The sequence below is a fragment of the Molossus molossus genome, unplaced genomic scaffold (genome assembly GCF_014108415.1).
Source record: "Molossus molossus isolate mMolMol1 unplaced genomic scaffold, mMolMol1.p scaffold_m16_p_9, whole genome shotgun sequence".
Lineage (NCBI taxonomy): Eukaryota > Metazoa > Chordata > Mammalia > Chiroptera > Molossidae > Molossus > Molossus molossus.
The window spans coordinates 61,396,086-61,414,920 of record NW_023425403.1 but is presented as its reverse complement, the minus strand read 5'-3'; the positions used below and the strand labels follow the sequence as shown (position 1 = coordinate 61,414,920).

Here is an 18,835-nt window from a genome sequence, read left to right as displayed (position 1 = left end):
CGGTCCAGAGGACAGGACCCTTCTGCTCCGCATCTCTGCACTGCTTGAGGTTGCTCACCCACTCTCACATGCACTCACACTCTATCTCACACTCGCTTACCCTCTCACACTCTCACCCTCCCTCTGGTCCTGCCATCTTCCAGGAACCCCTTATTTCCTTTTTAAAATCTTATTACATTAGCTCTGACTTTCAGTATAATGTTTTAAAGGAGTGGCGAGAGAGGACATTCTTGCCTTGTTCCAGAGCTTAGTGGGAAAGCTTTGAATTTCTCACCATTAAATATGATGTTAGCTGTATGTTTTTGTAGTTAATCTTTATTAAGTTGAGGAAATTCTCTTCTATTGCTAGTTTGCTGAGTTTTTAAAAATCATGAGTGTTGAATTTTATAAAATGCTTTTTCTATTGATATGATAATGTGATTTTTCTTCGACAGCCTATTGTAGCTTTTAATATAATTTCTTCCTCTAATGTTTGCTAAAATTCACCAGTGAGCCCATATGAGCCTTCTGCTTTCTGTTTTGCAAGGTTAGCTATCATTGATTCAATTTCTTTACATATAGGCCTACTCAGATTGTCTATTTCATGTGTGAGTTTTGGCAGATTGTGTCTGTTATGTCACTCCAGCCTACTGATAGTGATGCTCTCAGGAATGTCTGAAGCACTCCACTGAGCCCATATTACGCATAATAAGCCCCCATGGACATTTTCCCCCACCAGGGTAATGTTGTGGCTGGACTGGTGTTTGTGGTCTTATTATGGTTACAGGATGCAGTTCAGTAAAAACATCAGCGAATTTTGAGAAACAAGAGTTATTACTCACAATTCCTGGAGTGTGCATGGCATACCCAAAGGCTGCACAGCGAAGTCAGAGGTAGAGAGAGAGAGCATGGACTTGGACTCTTTACTAGGGCCCAAAGGTGGGGTGTCAGCCAGGGTGTCAGAGGCAACAGCCATGTTGTTTGGTGGGGTGTCAGGAGGCACACGGTATGTACTGTGAGTGATGACACTGCAGAAGCATCTCGGTATCTGTGCTCCCAGACAAGGGTTGTACGTCAGAGTGATATCCAAGGAGTTCTAGGGAGCAGGATGTCCAAAGTCCAAGATATCATCAGAGCAGTCACCCAACCTGCAGAACCCGTTCCCTCTTCCTGTCCCCTTCATCCCCTTCACCTGAATGCTTCTGAAATACTTGCCACTGCTGGTCTTCTTGAAGAGCCACTGGCATGCGCCCAGTGGGGTCTCAGCCTCACCTGGGGCTGTGCCCCCACTGCATTCACACCTGGCTCCAGACACTGAGGCCTCCCACACTCATCCCTGAAGGCGGGCCTGAGTCTTTACCTCACCTTCACTCATCCTGGGTTCCAACAGACCTTCACTGTTTTTGTTTTTTTCATTTTTTTATTTCTCACCTGAGGATATTTTTCCATTTATCATCAGATAGAGTGGGAGGGAGGGAGAGCGAGCGAGCGAGCGAAACATTGATGTGAGAGAGACATATCGACTGGCTGCCTCCCGCACAACCCGACCAGGGCAGGGGACGAACAGCAACTGAGGTATGTGCCCTTGATTGGAATCGAGCCTGTGACTCATTGTTCTGTGGGCCAACGCTCTTACTGCTGAGCCAAACCAGCCAGGGCAGTTTTGTTTTGTTTTTTTAATATTTTTTATTGATTAAAAAATTTTTTTTCTTTTTTATTGATTTCAGAGATGAAGGGAGAGGGAGAGAGAGAAACATCAATAACAACAATTGGCTGCCTCCTGCATGCCCTCCACTGGGGATTGGGCCCACAACCTGGGCATATGCCCTGATCAGGAATTGAACCAGTGACCTCTTGGTGCGTGGGTCGACGCTCAACCACTGAGCCACACCGGCCAGGGCTCTACTGTTTTCAGTGCAGGAAACGTTGTGTCCAAAGCAGATGTAGTCATCATCCCCATGCTCTGTCTCTGAAGAACCCTTACCCCCAGAGGGATGTGTCCCACAGGACTGCTGCTGTCTTCAGCCATCACACCAAGGATTGGTACTCTGAGGAAGACTCGGCTCAAGGGGCTCCCTTGGGCCCTCTGCTCTGTTCACTTCTCTTACCTGTTGCCCTGACAACAGCAGAGCCGCACCCCTACAGTGCCATGATTCTTCTCAGGCCGGGGTGTTGTCAGCAATGCGCTCTCTGTGCACTTCAATACTGACCTCTGTGCTCCTGCAAGTCCAGCCCATACACCTCTCCCAAGAGGCCTTCCAGACCACAGTCGGCGTTCAACTCCTTCCGCCTGCTCCCTGGCTGTCCCGATCCACCGTTCTGAGTCCCTTCTGCACCATTCACTCGTGTCTGTCTGCTACACCAGATCATGGGTCCTAGAAGCAGTAACCAACTCCACTTCTACACATCCCTCACCTCTGCTTTGCATATAATCAAGGATGCATTCATGTTGGATTTTGTCTCTATTGCTTAAACAGTGGAGAGCTTCTTTCCTAACTGACCTCCCATGGAGGATTTGCTGCAACAGCCATTGCGCACATCTTTATCTTCTGTGTGATTATGTGGGTATCTGGTGTTTGCTGTCCTCCTTTTTGATTCTTTCAGGCCTGACTAAAGTTCCATAACCATTCAGTGCGACGCTTCAAGCTGTGTGAACTGAACGACTGATTTCCTGTGAGCCTGCTCTCCGCACCCTCAGCAGAGCTTTTGGACACCACGGGAGAGGACGGCCCTGCCGGTCAGAAGTTTAGGAGACAGACTTCACAGACCCATGGGACAAGGAACACCACACGTGGGTGCCCACAGGTTGGCATGTGTGACAAGCGTGGGGACCTGTAGCAGGAAGAACTGGGGCGTGGAGCGGCTGTGGAAGTTTCAGGTTAGAGCTCCAGGTGTGACAGCTGACCACCCAGGTGAAGAGCGAGGGGGACACCTGACACAAGGCACTCACAGCCACCTAGTACTGCTCAGGTTTTCATTGGTGTTGGGGTGGCCAACAACCCTCCTCCCAATCTGTCTTTAGGATTCCCAAGGTTGGAAACTCAATTCTCCAAGCATGCTGCTCTTAGGAATGGAATAAACCTTTAGACACCCATTTTTAAATTGAAGATGACGATGCCACTACTGGGTTGGTCACAAGCACACGTTTCCTTTGGCAGACATATCCACAATAGGATTCAGCCTACACGAACCACACACACTCACAGAGAAAATGCTGAGAGGAGCTAGGCCTGTGTTGGAGTGGCGGGGGGGGGGTGAACGGTTCGAGCTGAATCAAAGCTGGGATCTGGGAGGCGGTGGTCTGCAGCTCCCAGGGGCAGGCGTTTGAAGGGATGGAGACGAGCGCTCTGAGCCTTCTGCAAGTCTGGACGAGGAGGGGAGTCAGGACAGGGTTGAGAGAGGGCTTTGTGAGCAGCATAGGCAGACTGGAGCAAGTGATATAGATGTGGAAGACACAGAGAGGTGCGGGTGAAGATACAGGTGAGTAAAATGTGAAGAAGCCAAGTTCCGGGGTTGGAGGAGGGTGGGCCCAGGTAGGTGTTGAGGAGGGAGTGTGGCCCCGGTGGCAGTGAAGGGGAGAGGGAGGACATAGGGGTTGAAGGTGGAGCTGTGCATGGCTTCGAGGTGTCCTTATGATCTAGAGCTCTCCAAGGAGCATTCTCCATAGGCAGACTTCTTCCAAAGGCACTTCCTCTGCGATTTGGTGTGCATCTTTATTTACTTCTTTCTCACAGATATGAACTTCATGTTTTGTTGAAAACTTGATGTCAGTGCATCAAATAGTTTTCATTCAGTTCAACACTGGAGATACAAAACAAAATAAAATGTATCCCAGAGGCCTGCAGTGTATTCCAGCTTGCTGGATGGGATAAGACAGTGTTACTGATGGGATAGGAAGGCCTCAGCATCATCAGATGAGCAGGCCAAGCCCAGGATGCCTGGCACACTGCTGTGTGTATACATCCAATAACTCGAAAGGAATGTCATCAGACCATCTGTATAATTTGGAAGTGAATACAACCAATGTTATTTTCTAAAAATAAACACATTTATATCATTTCTCCATTGACTTACTTCAGGCTAGATGCAATTTACTTCATTTTAAAGTGTTTTAATTTATATTACTGCAATCCATAATTTATATTCACAATACATAATTACACCTAACATGTCTGTCCATGTATTTTAGTCAAATTTTTAGGCTCTTAAAACCAACATGTATAGGAAAATTATGGCTTAAAGTTCCCCTTAGGGAAATCTTTATGAGGATCAAATCTTCATCTGTGTGGATTTCTAAAATGATGCACATAATCACCAAAATACACTTTTAAAATTCAAAGTGAAAAAACTTAGGCTTTGCAAACAACACTATGCTAATTTGGTCTCTTAGAAAATAGTGTGGTAATATACAAATCATAACAAAACAATAAAGATTAGTCAAACAAACATCTTATTAAAAAATTTTCAATAAGTTTCAATTAATTATGTTGTGATCATAAAGGATCTTTATTGAAGAATGCCAAAACCAAATATTTTAAAAGAATTATATACTTAATAAAAACTGACATCAAAGTGTTTTATTTAAAACTGTTATAATAAAAAACAGACACTTAGAAGATATTTATCTCATTTTAGAAAACATAGGTTTTAAGGATCAAAAGTAACTTTCCAAACTCATTGCCAGAATTAAAATTTCTCATCACAGAAATATTTAATAACAGATATCGACCAACAGATTACAATACCAAAGTTGTACAATAAATAAAAAAAAGCTTTCTAATTTTTTTTTTTTACCAAAAAATCATTAACTAATGAAATAACAATAGAAAGTTAACATTAATTTCAGAAAAAAAGGCACATCCAGGCAAAATAGTCAAGGCGATTTGTAAAATGCAGCGTTATGTTTACATTGTGCATGATCAACTGAACACAATAACTTACTCTGGAAGGTTGCAAAATATGGCAGTAATAGATTGTAAAGCTGGGCAAATAAGACACCCCCCTCCTTAACAGCACATTTTGTTCCCCAAAGTGCAGTTACAGAACTGTTCGAAATGTCTACTTTCCTGCACACAGGTTTTGCTTTGCAAAGTTGTTTATCATCTTGGTGCCCTCAGAGACTTGACCGTCTGTCTGGTCGTGGCACACACTTCGTAATTGCAGCTCTCCACAGCACTGGGGCCAGTAAAAGACTGAGCGTGGTGACACTCAGGATTAGGAGGTACACCTACAAAAGGTAAAACTGAGCGTCATTTCAGGATTAGGAGGTGTACCTGTAACAGGTAAGTCTGCGTGTTGTCTCACTCAGGATTGCTATATCCACCTCAAACCACAGGTGTACTCTTAGGTACACCCCAAACAGACACAGGTACCTTGACATTTGGATGTGAGGTAGACTGAGATTTGACCATCAGTCAAACTGTCATCAGGTCAATGCATCACTGGTTCACACACTGGAATCTGTGCAACCCGGGGTTACCCCTTGGGCTCTCTAGGCAGTCAGACTGACCCCTTGGGAGTCACAGTGAGGGTACAGCTTTAGGGCAGGTCTCAGATGGAAATCATGCACAAATTCCATTCTTCAGAAATTATTTTAAGTAATCTTTAATATCAAGACTTACCTTCCTCACACAGATACAAGGAGACAACCATTTAATTTTGAATGCTTACCAGCATTTCACATGTACTGATAAAACTTTTATATTCATTCAATCCACATTATTAGGAGCAGGTGTGCATCGCCACATATTCAATGTGTCACCTGGCAGGGTGGGCTTTATGAACAACATCACAACGTAGGGAGAGACGACCTAAGGTGGGGCAGCCCCTCTGTGGTCCCTGCCACGTGGAGGGGAATGAGAGCAGGGGCAAAACCCCGCCCTGGCTTCAGGGACCAGGCCCAGAAGTTCAACTGCGCTTGTGTAGACATCAAAAGGGGCAAAAAGCAAAACTTAGATTGCAGAAGAGGGCTATAGGATCAAAAATAATTTTAAATAGAAGTTACCATTCAGGAATTTGTGTGTCTACAAATCCATGATTGAAAAACATCCTGAAGTTAACTGCTTCTGCCCTGGGAAATACAAAAACAGCCGATTTCCACAGCCTACGAGCCTACATAGAATGCAGTTTTCTAGCCCCGGCACACATGTGGTTTCTTTTTTTTGTTTGTTTGTTTTTTTTATCCTCACCCGAGGACATTTTTCCATTTTTTGTTCAGATAGAGCGGGAGGGAGAGAGAGGAAGAGAGAGAGAGAGAAACATCGATGTGAAGGGACACATCGAGTGGCTGCCACCCTCACGACCAACCAGGGCCGGGGACAAACCGCAACCGAGGTACGTGCCCTTAGCGGGAACCGAACCCGGGTCTCTCTGGACCACAGGCTGACGCTCCAACCGCTGAGCCAAACCGGCCAGGGCCACATGTGGTTTCTTAGTGAACTAACAGCTCAAAAGCAGGGGGTTCAGATCTCTATACTATGACCCAACATTTTACACATTTAACAACAAAAAAGATCTTCTGAATCTCCATCTTGTTTTCACTGAAACAATAATGTTCTAATTTTAGTTATCAAATGCTCTTCTTAGTTAAAGCATCAATTTGCCCTAAGATCATTCAGTGCTAATACTGAACTCAGTTATCTGGTCCTGAAAGCACACTCCGGTTTTAAACATTAAACCTGAGCACTGGGGAGCACAGACTGTGGCCTGTCTGCCCATAGGCTGGGGGTCCTTTGTTCACTTTAGAGCCACACCCCACACCCCACAGCCAAGCACAAAAACACCTCTCTCTTATCAAATTTAGTGGCAATCATAGACCATCAAATGATACTTATCAAGTTCTAATTCACAGCCAGTTTAAAGAGGATAAATAATAAAGTTGAAAAAAGTAGAAATGGGCAAAACTTCAGAAGAAAAATGTAAGTGAAAACTGAAAGGTAGACAGACACTAAACTGCACACACACAACTGCACATGATGCTGACACATCAGCAAGGTCAAACAGGACAGTGACAGAGCACCTGCCTGATCAAGAACACTCACAGGAAGTGGGTGGAGACTCACCTCCCGGGAAATAATGCCGGCTCTTCGTGCTCTGCTCCCCAGGACAAAAGAGAATTCGCTGACCTGGGCCAGCCCTGCGGCCACGATCCACTTGATGTACTGGCTGGTTTTCGGCAAAAGGAGAGACAAGACCAGTGCTGCCAGAACAAACTGCGAGAACGACCCTGTGTTATTGCTTAACCAGAGCCCTGACAGTCAAGCACACAGAAGACAGGGAGGACACATAAATGCTGGAGCAGCCCTTGAGTAACACACAGAGGGCACATACAGAGAGGCACTTCTATGCTGAAGGCACCGAATAAACACAAAATGTTGATATAAAACCACACAGAACACCACAGCTAAACCAAGGGTTTAGGTTCACTTGCAGAAAACAAAAGTTCCCCCAAACTAAATTAACAGCATTAAATGTTATATAGCATTGAAATGGAAATATTACTTTTAATAAGAGAGAAATGCCTCTCTTTCATGTAAACAATATCCAGAGGGGTAAGCAGCCTGGAGCTGGTGGGCAGCTAGACAATCACTGGGGATTCTGGCTCCTTCAAATAGAAATATTTTAAGTCGATTTTTTATAATCCACAAAGCTAGACAGCTACAAAACAGGTTAAGACGTTACAAGTTAACCCAGGGACTCAATAATCTGTAGTCACAGAGAACAGACAAGGGGAGAGCAGCACAGGGCTTCCAGTGACCATGAAAACGCATGTCTGCAGGCATCACAAGAGCAGGCCCATGGCTCTTCAGGCTCAGCTAAGATCGAAGTCAGATCACAGCGCAAGGACTTCACTGGAGGTCCAGAATGCTGTCTCTCCTATTCCAGCGTTTAGCTCCCAATTTTAAACATGCTCAATTCCGAGACCAACAAAGGAAAGCAAACCCAAACCATCTCTCCCCTAACCCAGACCTGTCCCCAGTGTCGGGTGGCAGCACGGGGCACCATCTCACAGACTGTGTTCCAGGTGAATGGCGTTGTTGGGGGCTCAGACTCAGCACAGCTTTGGGCAGGAAGTCAGGCCCAGGAGGAAAAATGTGCACTGTGTGATATGTAAAGCTAAAAGTAGTAAGAATTCTACCAATCACAAATCACTGAAAGGATCGATACCTTCATGACCACCACCGACAAAGTGAGGACCATCAGGATGGTGAGCTCGTACACCACAAAAGTGGGAAACACGTGGAGGCCTGTTGGAAAGAGAACAGACGTGGTAACCCTTTCAGGATCACAGCCCACCCCTATTTCTCACTGATAACCCTGTTAACTCGCAAGCTCCTCACACCTGTTTGAAGAAAAGGACGAAGTCCTTGTAAGCGACCCTGCGTGCCCTCTACTTGAGCGCTCATCCAAGCATTTGCTGTAGGCGGGTCCTGAGCCAACTCCTCCAGGGAGGGCGGCCTGGGTCCCAGGCTCTGTGGGCCTGGGTGCTGAGCACCATCCTCCGCCGGACTTCACCCCCAGGACACAGCAAAGCATGACGGCAAGCAGCTGATAAATCTGATTTTCCTTCATGAAAATATTCTGACCAAGATGCAAATGACTCATGGAGTCCGAAGACAAGGAAGGGCAGCCCCAGGAGAGGGAGAAGGGCCGTGCACACCTCAAGGCTGAGAAGCCCAGTAGCTCGATAACTTGAGAGCAGAGCTGGGTCTCCTCAACATGCTCTTGTGTCCAGTGTGAACAGCCCCCCAGAGTGGCAGTGATCACGTAGCCCCTCATTGTCACAGCAAGTGTCTGGCCCCAGACACTAGTGGGATACTTGACCCAAGGCCAGACAGCAGAGGCTTTGGCTCTGAGGGTGGACACTGTTCACTCATGACTTGCAGCAGCGAGCAGAGCACTGTGCAGAGAGCAACGGCTGCAAGATGCTAGGTAACACCCGATATGTGACAACCACCTGCAGGGCACCCCCACGAATGACCACGAGGAGTGCTCTCCCTTCAGCGCGGAAAGCCCTCCTTCACGCTGGGCCTGAGAAACTGCCCTGTTGTGAGGCTCAAAGGTGGCCTCTGCTCAGGAGCACAGCCTGAGTCCCTCGGTACTCCTACTGGGTGGCGGTGACCCCACCTACTTTGCTCACCCAGAACTGACTGTGGCTAATGGGCCCTGGTTGTAGCAGCTCAGTCCAGGTCATCTCTATGGTTCTGACAGGGCCTGCATGGGGCAGGAGGCCAATAAATGTGTGTTAAAAATGGGGACCCCACCATTCATTTACACATCACTGAGGCCTAAATATGCAGAAAAGTAAAGGTGTCTTCTTAAATAGATGCTGTTCACTTGCTGCTTAGAACTCTGACCAGAGAATAAAAACCTAACTTACACGTGTTTCTCAGTTGGCAGTGAAATTAACTAGAATGCTTCCTGATATACTGAGTATGAATAACCAAAGCAAAACCATGTGCAACTGTTATTGTTAGAAAGCAAGGTTCTTAATAAATTAAGAATCCTAATTTGAGAAATATTAAAGCAAATATGTCTGCTTTAAATAACATAGTTGTGGCGTTTTAGTTTTTTAACACGCAAACATTCCAGGAAGCCAGCAGGCAGGACACAGAGCGACACAGCTAGTCAGGGTGACCTGGGCCCCAGGAAGGGAGCACAGGGCCGGCATGTGGGGAGAACAGGGCTCCATTTAGTCAGTTCATTAGACCTTGTCTGAAAAAGCACTGACAGAAAAGAAGTGAATCATCAACCAGGAATGGAAATCCAAAGAATGGGAGCTCATTTAGCTTGTTGAGGGGGTGTTATCAGTAGTGGAGGGGGGACGAAGGGGAAGGAAGGGGCAGAAGAGAGGGGTCAAGGAGAGAGGATGAGGGGAGAAGGGTCAGAGAGAGATACACACAGAGGGGGAGGGAGGAGAGAGGGGAGGGAGAAGGGAGCAGAGAGAGAGAGACACAGAGGGGAGGAGAGAGAGGGAGGAGAGGGGGCAGAGAGACCAGAGGGGGAGGGGAGAGAGGAGGAGAAGGGGGCAGAGAGAGAGAGACACAGAGGGGGAGGGAGGAGAGAGGGGAGGGAGAAGGGGCAGAGAGAGATAGACACAGAGGGGGAGGGAGGAGAGAGGGGAGGGAGAAGGGGGCAGAGAGAGATACACACAGGGGGGGAGGGAGGAGAGAGGGGAGGGAGAAGGGGGCAGAGAGAGATAGACACAGAGGGGGAGGGAGGAGAGAGGGGAGGGAGAAGGGGGCAGAGAGAGATACACACAGGGGGGAGGGAGGAGAGAGGGGAGGGAGAAGGGGGCAGAGAGAGATAGACACAGAGGGGGAGGGAGGAGAGAGGGGAGGGAGAAGGGGGCAGAGAGAGATAGACACAGAGGGGGAGGGAGGAGAGAGGGGAGGGAGAAGGGGGCAGAGAGAGATACACACAGAGGGGGAGGGAGGAGAGAGGGGAGGGAGAAGGGGGCAGAGAGAGATACACACAGAGGGGGAGGGAGGAGAGAGGGGAGGGAGAAGGGAGCAGAGAGAGATACACACAGAGGGGGAGGGAGGAGAGAGGGGAGGGAGAAGGGGGCAGAGAGAGAGAGACACAGAGGGGGAGGGAGGAGAGAGGGGAGGGAGAAGGGGGCAGAGAGAGAGAGACACAGAGGGGGAGGGAGGAGAGAGGGGAGGGAGAAGGGGGCAGAGAGAGATAGACACAGAGGGGGAGGGAGGAGAGAGGGGAGGGAGAAGGGGGCAGAGAGAGATAGACACAGAGGGGGAGGGAGGAGAGAGGGGAGGGAGAAGGGGGCAGAGAGAGATAGACACAGAGGGGGAGGGAGGAGAGAGGGAGGGAGAAGGGGGCAGAGAGAGATAGACGCAGAGGGGGAGGGAGGAGAGAGGGGAGGGAGAAGGGGGCAGAGAGAGATACACACAGAGGGGGAGGGAGGAGAGAGCGGAGGGAGAAGGGGGCAGAGAGAGATACACACAGAGGGGGAGGGAGGAGAGAGCGGAGGGAGAAGGGGGCAGAGAGGAAGAGGCAAATATCCACAGAGAGGGCTCTCTCATGGACAGAGACATCTGATTACTAAAGCTGCTCGTGAAAGATTTTATTTCATCTCTTTTAAGTGTGACCTTCTCAGTTTGTGCTTCCTTTGAGAACTACATTGCCTATTCAGGGCTTTTCTTTTATTTATTTATTTTATTTTTCCATTTTTTGTTCAGATAGAGTGGGAGGGAAAGAGGAGGGGAGAGAGAGAAACATCGACGTGAAAGGGACACATCGACTGGTTGCCACCCACACAACCCAACCAGGGCCGGGGACAAACTGCAACCAAGGCACGCACCCTTAGCGGGAACCGAACCCAGGTCTCTCTGGACAGCAGGCTGATGCGCTAACCACTGTGAAAACCGGCCAAAACTTCTTTTATTTATTTTGTAAGTAATTTTTCTTTATTGATTTGAGAGAGAGAGGAAGGGAGCAGGAGAGAGAAAAATACATTGATGAAGGAGAACGTTGATTAGCCCCCTCCTGTATGTGGGATCCAGCCCACAACCTAGGAACGTTCCCTGAGGGGAATTGAACTGGAAACGTTTTGGTGCATGGGTCTATGCTCAACCAGTGAGCCACACCCGCTGGGCATGGGCCTTTCACATTGCCATTTAAATGTGAGAATCTGGCCCTGGCCAGTTTGGCACAGCGGTTAGAGCGTCGGCCTGCGGTCCGGAGAGACCCGGGTTCGGTTCCCACTAAGGGCAGTACTTCGGTTGCAGTTTGTCCCCGGCCCTGGTTGGTCGTGCGGGTGGCAGCCACTCGATGTGTCCCTTCACGTCGATGTTTCTCTCTCTCCCTCCCACTCTATCTGTACAAAAAATGGAAAAATATCCTCGGGTGAGGATAAATTTTAGAATCTGCTTTTCCATGTTCTCCAAGTCTTGCTGGGACCCCACGGAACCTGCGGACCAGTGCGGAGTGCGAGGACTCTGCAGGCTACAGGAAGGCAGGAACAAGGAGGTGCCCAGTGGCTATGCTCAGCACGCAGGGCTGTCACTCTGTTGCTGCCTGCACCTCTCCAGGACTGGCCACTTCAGACCCCTGACGAGGGAGATCTCCAGAGCAGCATCTGCGCGGTCACTTTCCTGTTTTGTATCAACATTAATATTTCCTTTCAAACTTCCTATTCTGATGCAGTGGCGTTAAGCTGCTAACCTGCTGAGCACCAGGCCTTTCCCGATGGAGTCAGAGTGACAGTCATCCTCCCCTGAGGACGTGGTAGCCTTTTCACCACCCACCTACCTGTGCATCTTAGCACCGACAGAGCACGACAACCAATCAACGAGTTAACGTCCCTCAGTTTAAACGTTCCCTCTTTTTAAATGAGATTTCTCCTCAGACTCTAATTTTTATGGCAACTGTTTTCACTGCATAGTCATTAAATAAAAATATGTATATAAAGAGATTATAGAAGTAATCCGCAAGTGTTTAACAAATAAATTCAAACACTGCGACGTAAAGAGTAAAGAGGAACGTCACCTATGGATGCAAAGAAGATGATAGCCAGGAAGTCGCGAATAGGCTCGATGTAAGACACAATCTCCTCGGAGACCAGGTGGCCTTGGGAAGAGATGAGTGCTCCGGCCAGGAAGCAGCCCAGCTCCATGGAGACATCCAGCAGCTCTGTGACCTGGGGAAGACGGAAGACCACATGTCACAGACACAGTGCCACTAGTTACCAACAGCTTCTGCCGAACTGGAATTCACACCAAAGTCAGCCTGTTAGGTCTAGCAGAACCATCACAATACAACTGTGAAAATCAAGTCCCCAGTGGGGCCTCCGTGGGGAGGACCCAAGAGATGACACATAGACACTAACATTAGTTGAATGAACTATACAGGAGAAAAAAATAATTTAAAATATTTAAAACAATAATTCATGTAGACAGCTGTGAAATTTTTGAATGAGAATATTTTCCAAATTTTATTTTAAATATTTGTGATACATTTTCTTTACTTTGAATCAATGAACAGCCTGAATGTGGCTTAAAAAATGTATTGTATAAAAAAACTATTCCCATCACCAATGCACACCACTTAGAGAAAGCAGATGCAGCTAATGAGCAATTATCTGGATTTGGCAGGACACCAATGAATCTAGAAATGACTAGATTCAATAATGCCAGATTCAGACAGAATAATATGGTTCATTAGGTTTTTAGCTATATAGTCCTGTTAAATGCAAAGCTTCAGACTTCTTGATGTGACATTACTAATACAAAACAACTGGAAAGAACATGTTTTTGTTTTAATTTGAGACAGTAAAACTACAAACAATAGCAACAGATGAATAGAAAGAATGAACTTTTGAAGAAATACCATTTACAGTAACATCGAAACTCACTAAACACCTAGGAGTGCGTAACTAAGGACGTGCACAGCCTCTGCACCAAACACTGCTGGGTACTGCTGGCAGCAGCAAGGACCTCAGTAACCGGTGTGGGCCGCACACAGGGAGGGAGCCCTAGAACCACGCGGATGTCAGCTTTCCCGCAACCAGCCTACAGAGTCACAGGAATTACAACAAAACTGTTGTGTGTGTGAAAAGCGCCAAGTTGAATCTAAAACTTATGCAGATACTGGAAAGATCACAAATAAAGCCAAGAAAACCCTGACAGAGAAGGAAGTTGAGCTCTACACTGCCAGATGTTAAGGGTAGATGAACAGGCCAGGGGACAGAGTGGAGGGTCAGAAATACAAGCACTCACAGGCCGCTTGGTTTCTGACAAGGTGAGCCTGCACAGCAGTGGGGCAGGGACCTTTCAGCACACGTGTGGGGAAAAGCATATGAAAAATCAAATTCTTTCCACTTCCTTACATCATGTGTTATGCTCACCTCCAGAGGGACTGTAGATCTAAATAAGAAAAGTAAAGCAATAACGTTTCTGGAGGACAACAAGGAGCATCTTCATGATCCAGGGGTAGGCAAAGAACTTTCACGCAGAACGTAAAAATTGCTAACTATAAAAAACTGATAACTTGACTTCATTAAAATTGAGAACTGCTATTTATAAAAAAATGCCATTAAGCAAGTGAAAAGGAAAGTCACAAACTGCAAGACATTAGCAAAAATATATCTGACATGGAATATTATTCAGCCATGAAATGGAACAAAGTACTGAAAGATGCTACAGCACGGATGAATCATGCAAAGTAAAAGAAGCCAGACACAAAAGGCCACATACTCTATGACCCCACTAATATAAGATGTCCAGAAGCAGCAAATCGTAGGAACAGAAAGTAGATTAGTGGTTACTAGAGAATGAGGGACAAACAGAACTGGGAGGTAAGGGTTTCTTTGGGGTGACGGAAACTGGCTCTGGAACTTGATGGTGGGATGGCTGCAGAGCACTGTCAATATGCTGAAAACCACTGAATTGTACACTTTAAATCAGTAAAAAAAAAAAAAAAAAAAAAAATCTGACAAAAACATTTGCTAGAACATTTAAGAAACTCCTATAAATGAGTAAGAAAACAAGTAACCCAATAGAAAAATAACCTCAAGGCTCTAACAGGCACCTCCCTAAGGAGGATGTCCACCTGGCTAACAAGCACATGGCAAGATGCTCACACCACCAGTATTTAAGGAAATGAAAATTAAAACCCCTGACAAGATACTACTACCATCCAGCAGAATGATTAAAATCACAAAGACTGACAGACAACACAAGTATTGGTGAGGATACAGAGAAACTAAACCCTTACACAACTCTAGTGAGGGTATAAACTAGTATAACTACTTGGGGAAAACTAGCATGGAAAATTACTAAAGTTAAACACACGCAGACCTTACGACCCAGGGACTCCACTCCTGGATATATACTCTTCCAAAATAAAATCACATATCCACCAAAGAACACATATGAGAATATATAGCAGCTTTATTCATAACAGCCCTAAATGGAAACAAATCCTAATAGCTAACAATAGAAAGAATGAACTGTAAAATACTCACATGATGGAATATCACACAGCAATAAATGAAGAGTGAGTCTGACAGAGGAAGTATAATACCTAATATGCAAAAATGCTCAACAGCTAACAATACATGATGACTGTAGTAGGTGTTCAGTAATTATAGTCAAATGAAGAAAAAAAACTAAGAACCAATGACTAGGGAATTATTTTAACTTGTGTAGCCATTGGGAAACGGCAAAGAAGTCATCCAGATATGATAAATTTGTTGGATGCTATTTTCAAAGAGAAAAATACTCTGGAATGGGTACAGCAATGTAAAAAAATTAAACAAGTCACATGCTTGAACAGCTTTGAGCAAAAGCAAATCAGTCTTCTCCCAAGATTATAAAATATTAGCAGGCAATTGAACAAAATATAAGGAAGTTATTTTTGTTAATTTCCTTTTTTTAAATTAAATTTTTTTCTTTTTGTTAGAGAGATAAAGGAAGGGAGGAGAGAGAGATGGAAACATACATCAGCTGATCCTGCACGCACCCCGACCAGGGATCATGCCCACAACCTGGGCATGTGCCCTGACCAGGAATCGAACCGGCGACCTTTCCGTGCACCGGGCATCACTTAACCAAACTACACAGGCCAGGGCTAAAATGAAACATTTTATTTTTAGATAATCATAGATTCAAGTGCAGTTGTAAAAATAACCAGAGAGATCTCATGTACCCTTTACTCAGTTTCCCCAGTGGCAACATCTTGCCAAATCATAGCACTAGATCACAGCCAGGATACTGGCGTGTCACAATGAGGAGAGGCAGAATATTCCGTCACCACAAGGATCCTTCCCACCCCACCCTCTCCTTAACGTCTGGCAACCAGCAATCTTCCCTCCATTCTGAAATTTTGTCTTTATAATCTCACATAAATGGAATCATACAGAATGCCCTTTGGTATTGGCTTTTCTCATTCAGCAGAGTTCTCTGGAAAGTTATGTACCAAGTTTTAAAACTGGGTGGTCTTCCTTGGTGTGGATGGACCATAGCTGGAAGAACCATTCACCTGTTGAAGGACATTTGGGCAGCTGTGGGCTAATATGAATAGTTGCTATAAACCCCTTAGTAACTAAGCTTGTGTGTGAACAGTCTTCTCTGGAATACGCATCAAGGAACACAAGTGCTGGGTAGCACACTGGTGCCTGTCTACTTAACCTACTGAGGAGGGTCTAACAGCACATCCCCGTTTCTCATGAGAAGCTTATCCTTTAAATAAGGAGAAGACTGCTTCCAAAACCAACCTTTGTATTTTCTTCCTTTCACATTAATCGCAAAAGTTCTATTGTTGACTAGCTTCTCATTATGAAACAGAACTAAAATCTGGTTTAAAACTGTTCATCTTACCTCAGGTACAAAGCTGTTTGAAAGTTTAAGACAGAGTAACAGTTTGACACTGGTGGCTTTTCCTTCCCACAACAGATTTGTTTTTTGTGTTTTTTCTTTTTTTATCCTCACCCGAGGACATTTTTTCATTTTTTGTTCAGATGGAGTGGGAGGGAGAGAGAGGGAGAGAGAGAAACATCGACGTGAAAGGGACACATCGAGTGGCTGCCACCCGCACAACCAACCAGGGCTGGGGACAAACTGCAACCGAGGTACATGCCCTTAGCGGGAACTGAACCTGGGTCTCTCCGGACTGCAGACCAACGCTCTAACCGTTGAGCCAAACCGGCCAGGGCATAGATTTGTTTTTTAATGCAGTACTCACAAATACCTTTTTAGCCAAGTGCTTAAGAGCATGAGTTAAGCCCTGGTCGGTTTGGCTCAGTGGTTGGAGCGTCGGCCTGCGGTACGGAGAGACCCGGGTTCGGTTCCCGCTAAGGGCATGTACCTCGGTTGCAGTTTGTCCCCAGCCCTGGTTGGTTGTGCAGGTGGCAGCCACTCGATGTGTCCCTTTCACATCAATGTTTCTCTCTCTCTCTCTTCCTCTCTCTCCCTCCCGCTCTATCTGAACAAAAAATGGAAAAATGTCCTCCGTTGAGGATTAAAAAAAAAAGAGCATGAGTTAAAACAGTTAAACAGGTTTAACTCGTATTAATATTGATGGGTAGCACAATAACTACATAAGATAAAAAATACTAGTAAGTGTTTATATATTTTAACTATTATTAAAATGAAAAGATAAAGAACTGATCACAAGCTTTCAGTGAACAGATTATAAATCAGATTATATAAATAACAGATATTTGAGAATTACCGTTAACATTAAAAAGATGAAAGCAGAGATTCCTAAGATAAGAATTTCTTTGTTCCCTTTGCTTTCCATATGCAGCTTTCTGTAATATGGTCCTATAAGGTAAGTCTTTATAACAAGACATAACAAAAAGACAGCAGCTAGTGAAAAAAGAATCTGACCAATCAAAGCCAGTATTCGTAGTATTTCCATGACAATGCTAGGAAAGAAAAAAAAAAAAGACATGTTATTTCACCTCCACACATGTGTTTCTAAATCCCAAAGAAATGATCATCCACTATTTTTTAACTTGTAAAATAAATAACCCAAAATACATACATTTTTATTTCCAAATATTAAATTTTCCCTTTATTTCCAAATATTACATTTTTCTTTTATTTCCAAATATTAAAATTAAACTGTCAATCATGTTAATCTCAGAATTTTTATTTAAATTAAATATAGAAGATGGATTTTTTTCAATCAATACTTTGAAGTAAATACATTTTACAGGATGTAATGACTCCTGACTGACAGCTTATATATCTCAATGACTGACAATAAAATTCCTTCTCAAAAATTAACACCCATTTGAAATTCTTCATAAGGCAATAGTCACTCTAATATTACACCGTAGGCTCACTATTAGAAGTATAACAAAAGGGTTCCAGTGACTTTCAGCAAACTATTCCCTTATCCCAAGCCAGAACTCTGAATTTTATGTCTATTATTTAATCATAAAGAAAAGGATTCTGTGGTAAGCACTTTTTACCATGTTATTCAGATCTCGAATATATTCTTAATATCTCAGCCTTAAGAAAGGCACTATTATATATTTGCAGTATTTACAATAATATACATATTTGTAGCATTTACAATAATACACATATTTTTGTTTTTTAACATTTTATTTCTATTTACTGATTTCAGAGAGAGAGAGGAAGGGAGATAGAGAAAAAGAAATATCAATTTATTCTTCCACTTACTTATGCATTTATTGGTTGATTCCTGTATGTGCCTTGACTATAGATTGAACCCACAACCTTGGCATATCGGGATGATACTTAACTGAGCTATCTGGCCAAGGCTACATATTTTCTTAAACTTAGCTCTCCATCATATTTAGGAAACCATTCAGTCCAAAGTTCTGATTTAAAAGTTCTCAGTGGAATAGTACAAATCTGATTTCGATAATGCCCCCCTTATCCACGACTTTGTTTTAACTGTTTCAGTTACCCACAGTCAACCATGGCCCAAAAATATTACATGGAAAATTCCAAGAAAAACCATAAGTTTTAAATTGCACGCTGCTCTGAGTAACATTATAATATCTCCCACCATCTTAATCTGTCCCTCCTGGTAAGTGAATCATCTCTTTGTCCAGCATATCCATGCTGTATATGCTACCTAGTTCTGTTAGTCATTTAGTAGTTGTCTTAGTGATCAGATCAACTGTTGTGGTATTGCAGTGCTTGTGTTAAAAAATAACCCAATTTTACTTAATCATGGTCCCAAAGCACAAGAGTAGTGATGCTGGCAATTCAGATATGCCCAAGAGAAGCCGTGAAGTGCTCCCTTTAAGTAAAGCGGCATGTGTGTATAGGAAAACATATAGCACACATAGGGTTCAGTACTATCCATGTTTTCTGCCATCCACTGAGGGTCTTAGAATGTACTAAGAGAGAATTCATCA

The 18,835-nt window shown here is 44.7% G+C and overlaps 1 protein-coding gene across 4 annotated transcripts in view; it reads right to left on the bottom strand.

Annotated features, from left to right (window-relative positions):
- Nucleotides 1-4,718: 4,718 nt before the first annotated feature.
- TMCO3 (transmembrane and coiled-coil domains 3) overlaps nt 4,719-18,835 on the bottom strand; it is a 44,417-nt gene continuing 30,300 nt past the window's right edge. For 2 of the 4 annotated variants that reach the window (XM_036250377.1, XM_036250378.1), the window contains exons 10-14: nt 17,167-17,362; nt 12,484-12,634; nt 8,146-8,225; nt 7,041-7,190; nt 4,719-5,206 (exon numbers count right to left, since the gene is read on the bottom strand). In XM_036250377.1, coding sequence (XP_036106270.1) covers nt 5,093-5,206; nt 7,041-7,190; nt 8,146-8,225; nt 12,484-12,634; nt 17,167-17,362 — 691 coding nt within the window. In that variant the 3' untranslated portion in view covers nt 4,719-5,092. The remainder of the gene's footprint in view (nt 5,207-7,040; nt 7,191-8,145; nt 8,226-12,483; nt 12,635-17,166; nt 17,363-18,835) is intronic. The other 2 variants (XM_036250379.1, XM_036250380.1) reach the window with 2 other exon arrangements.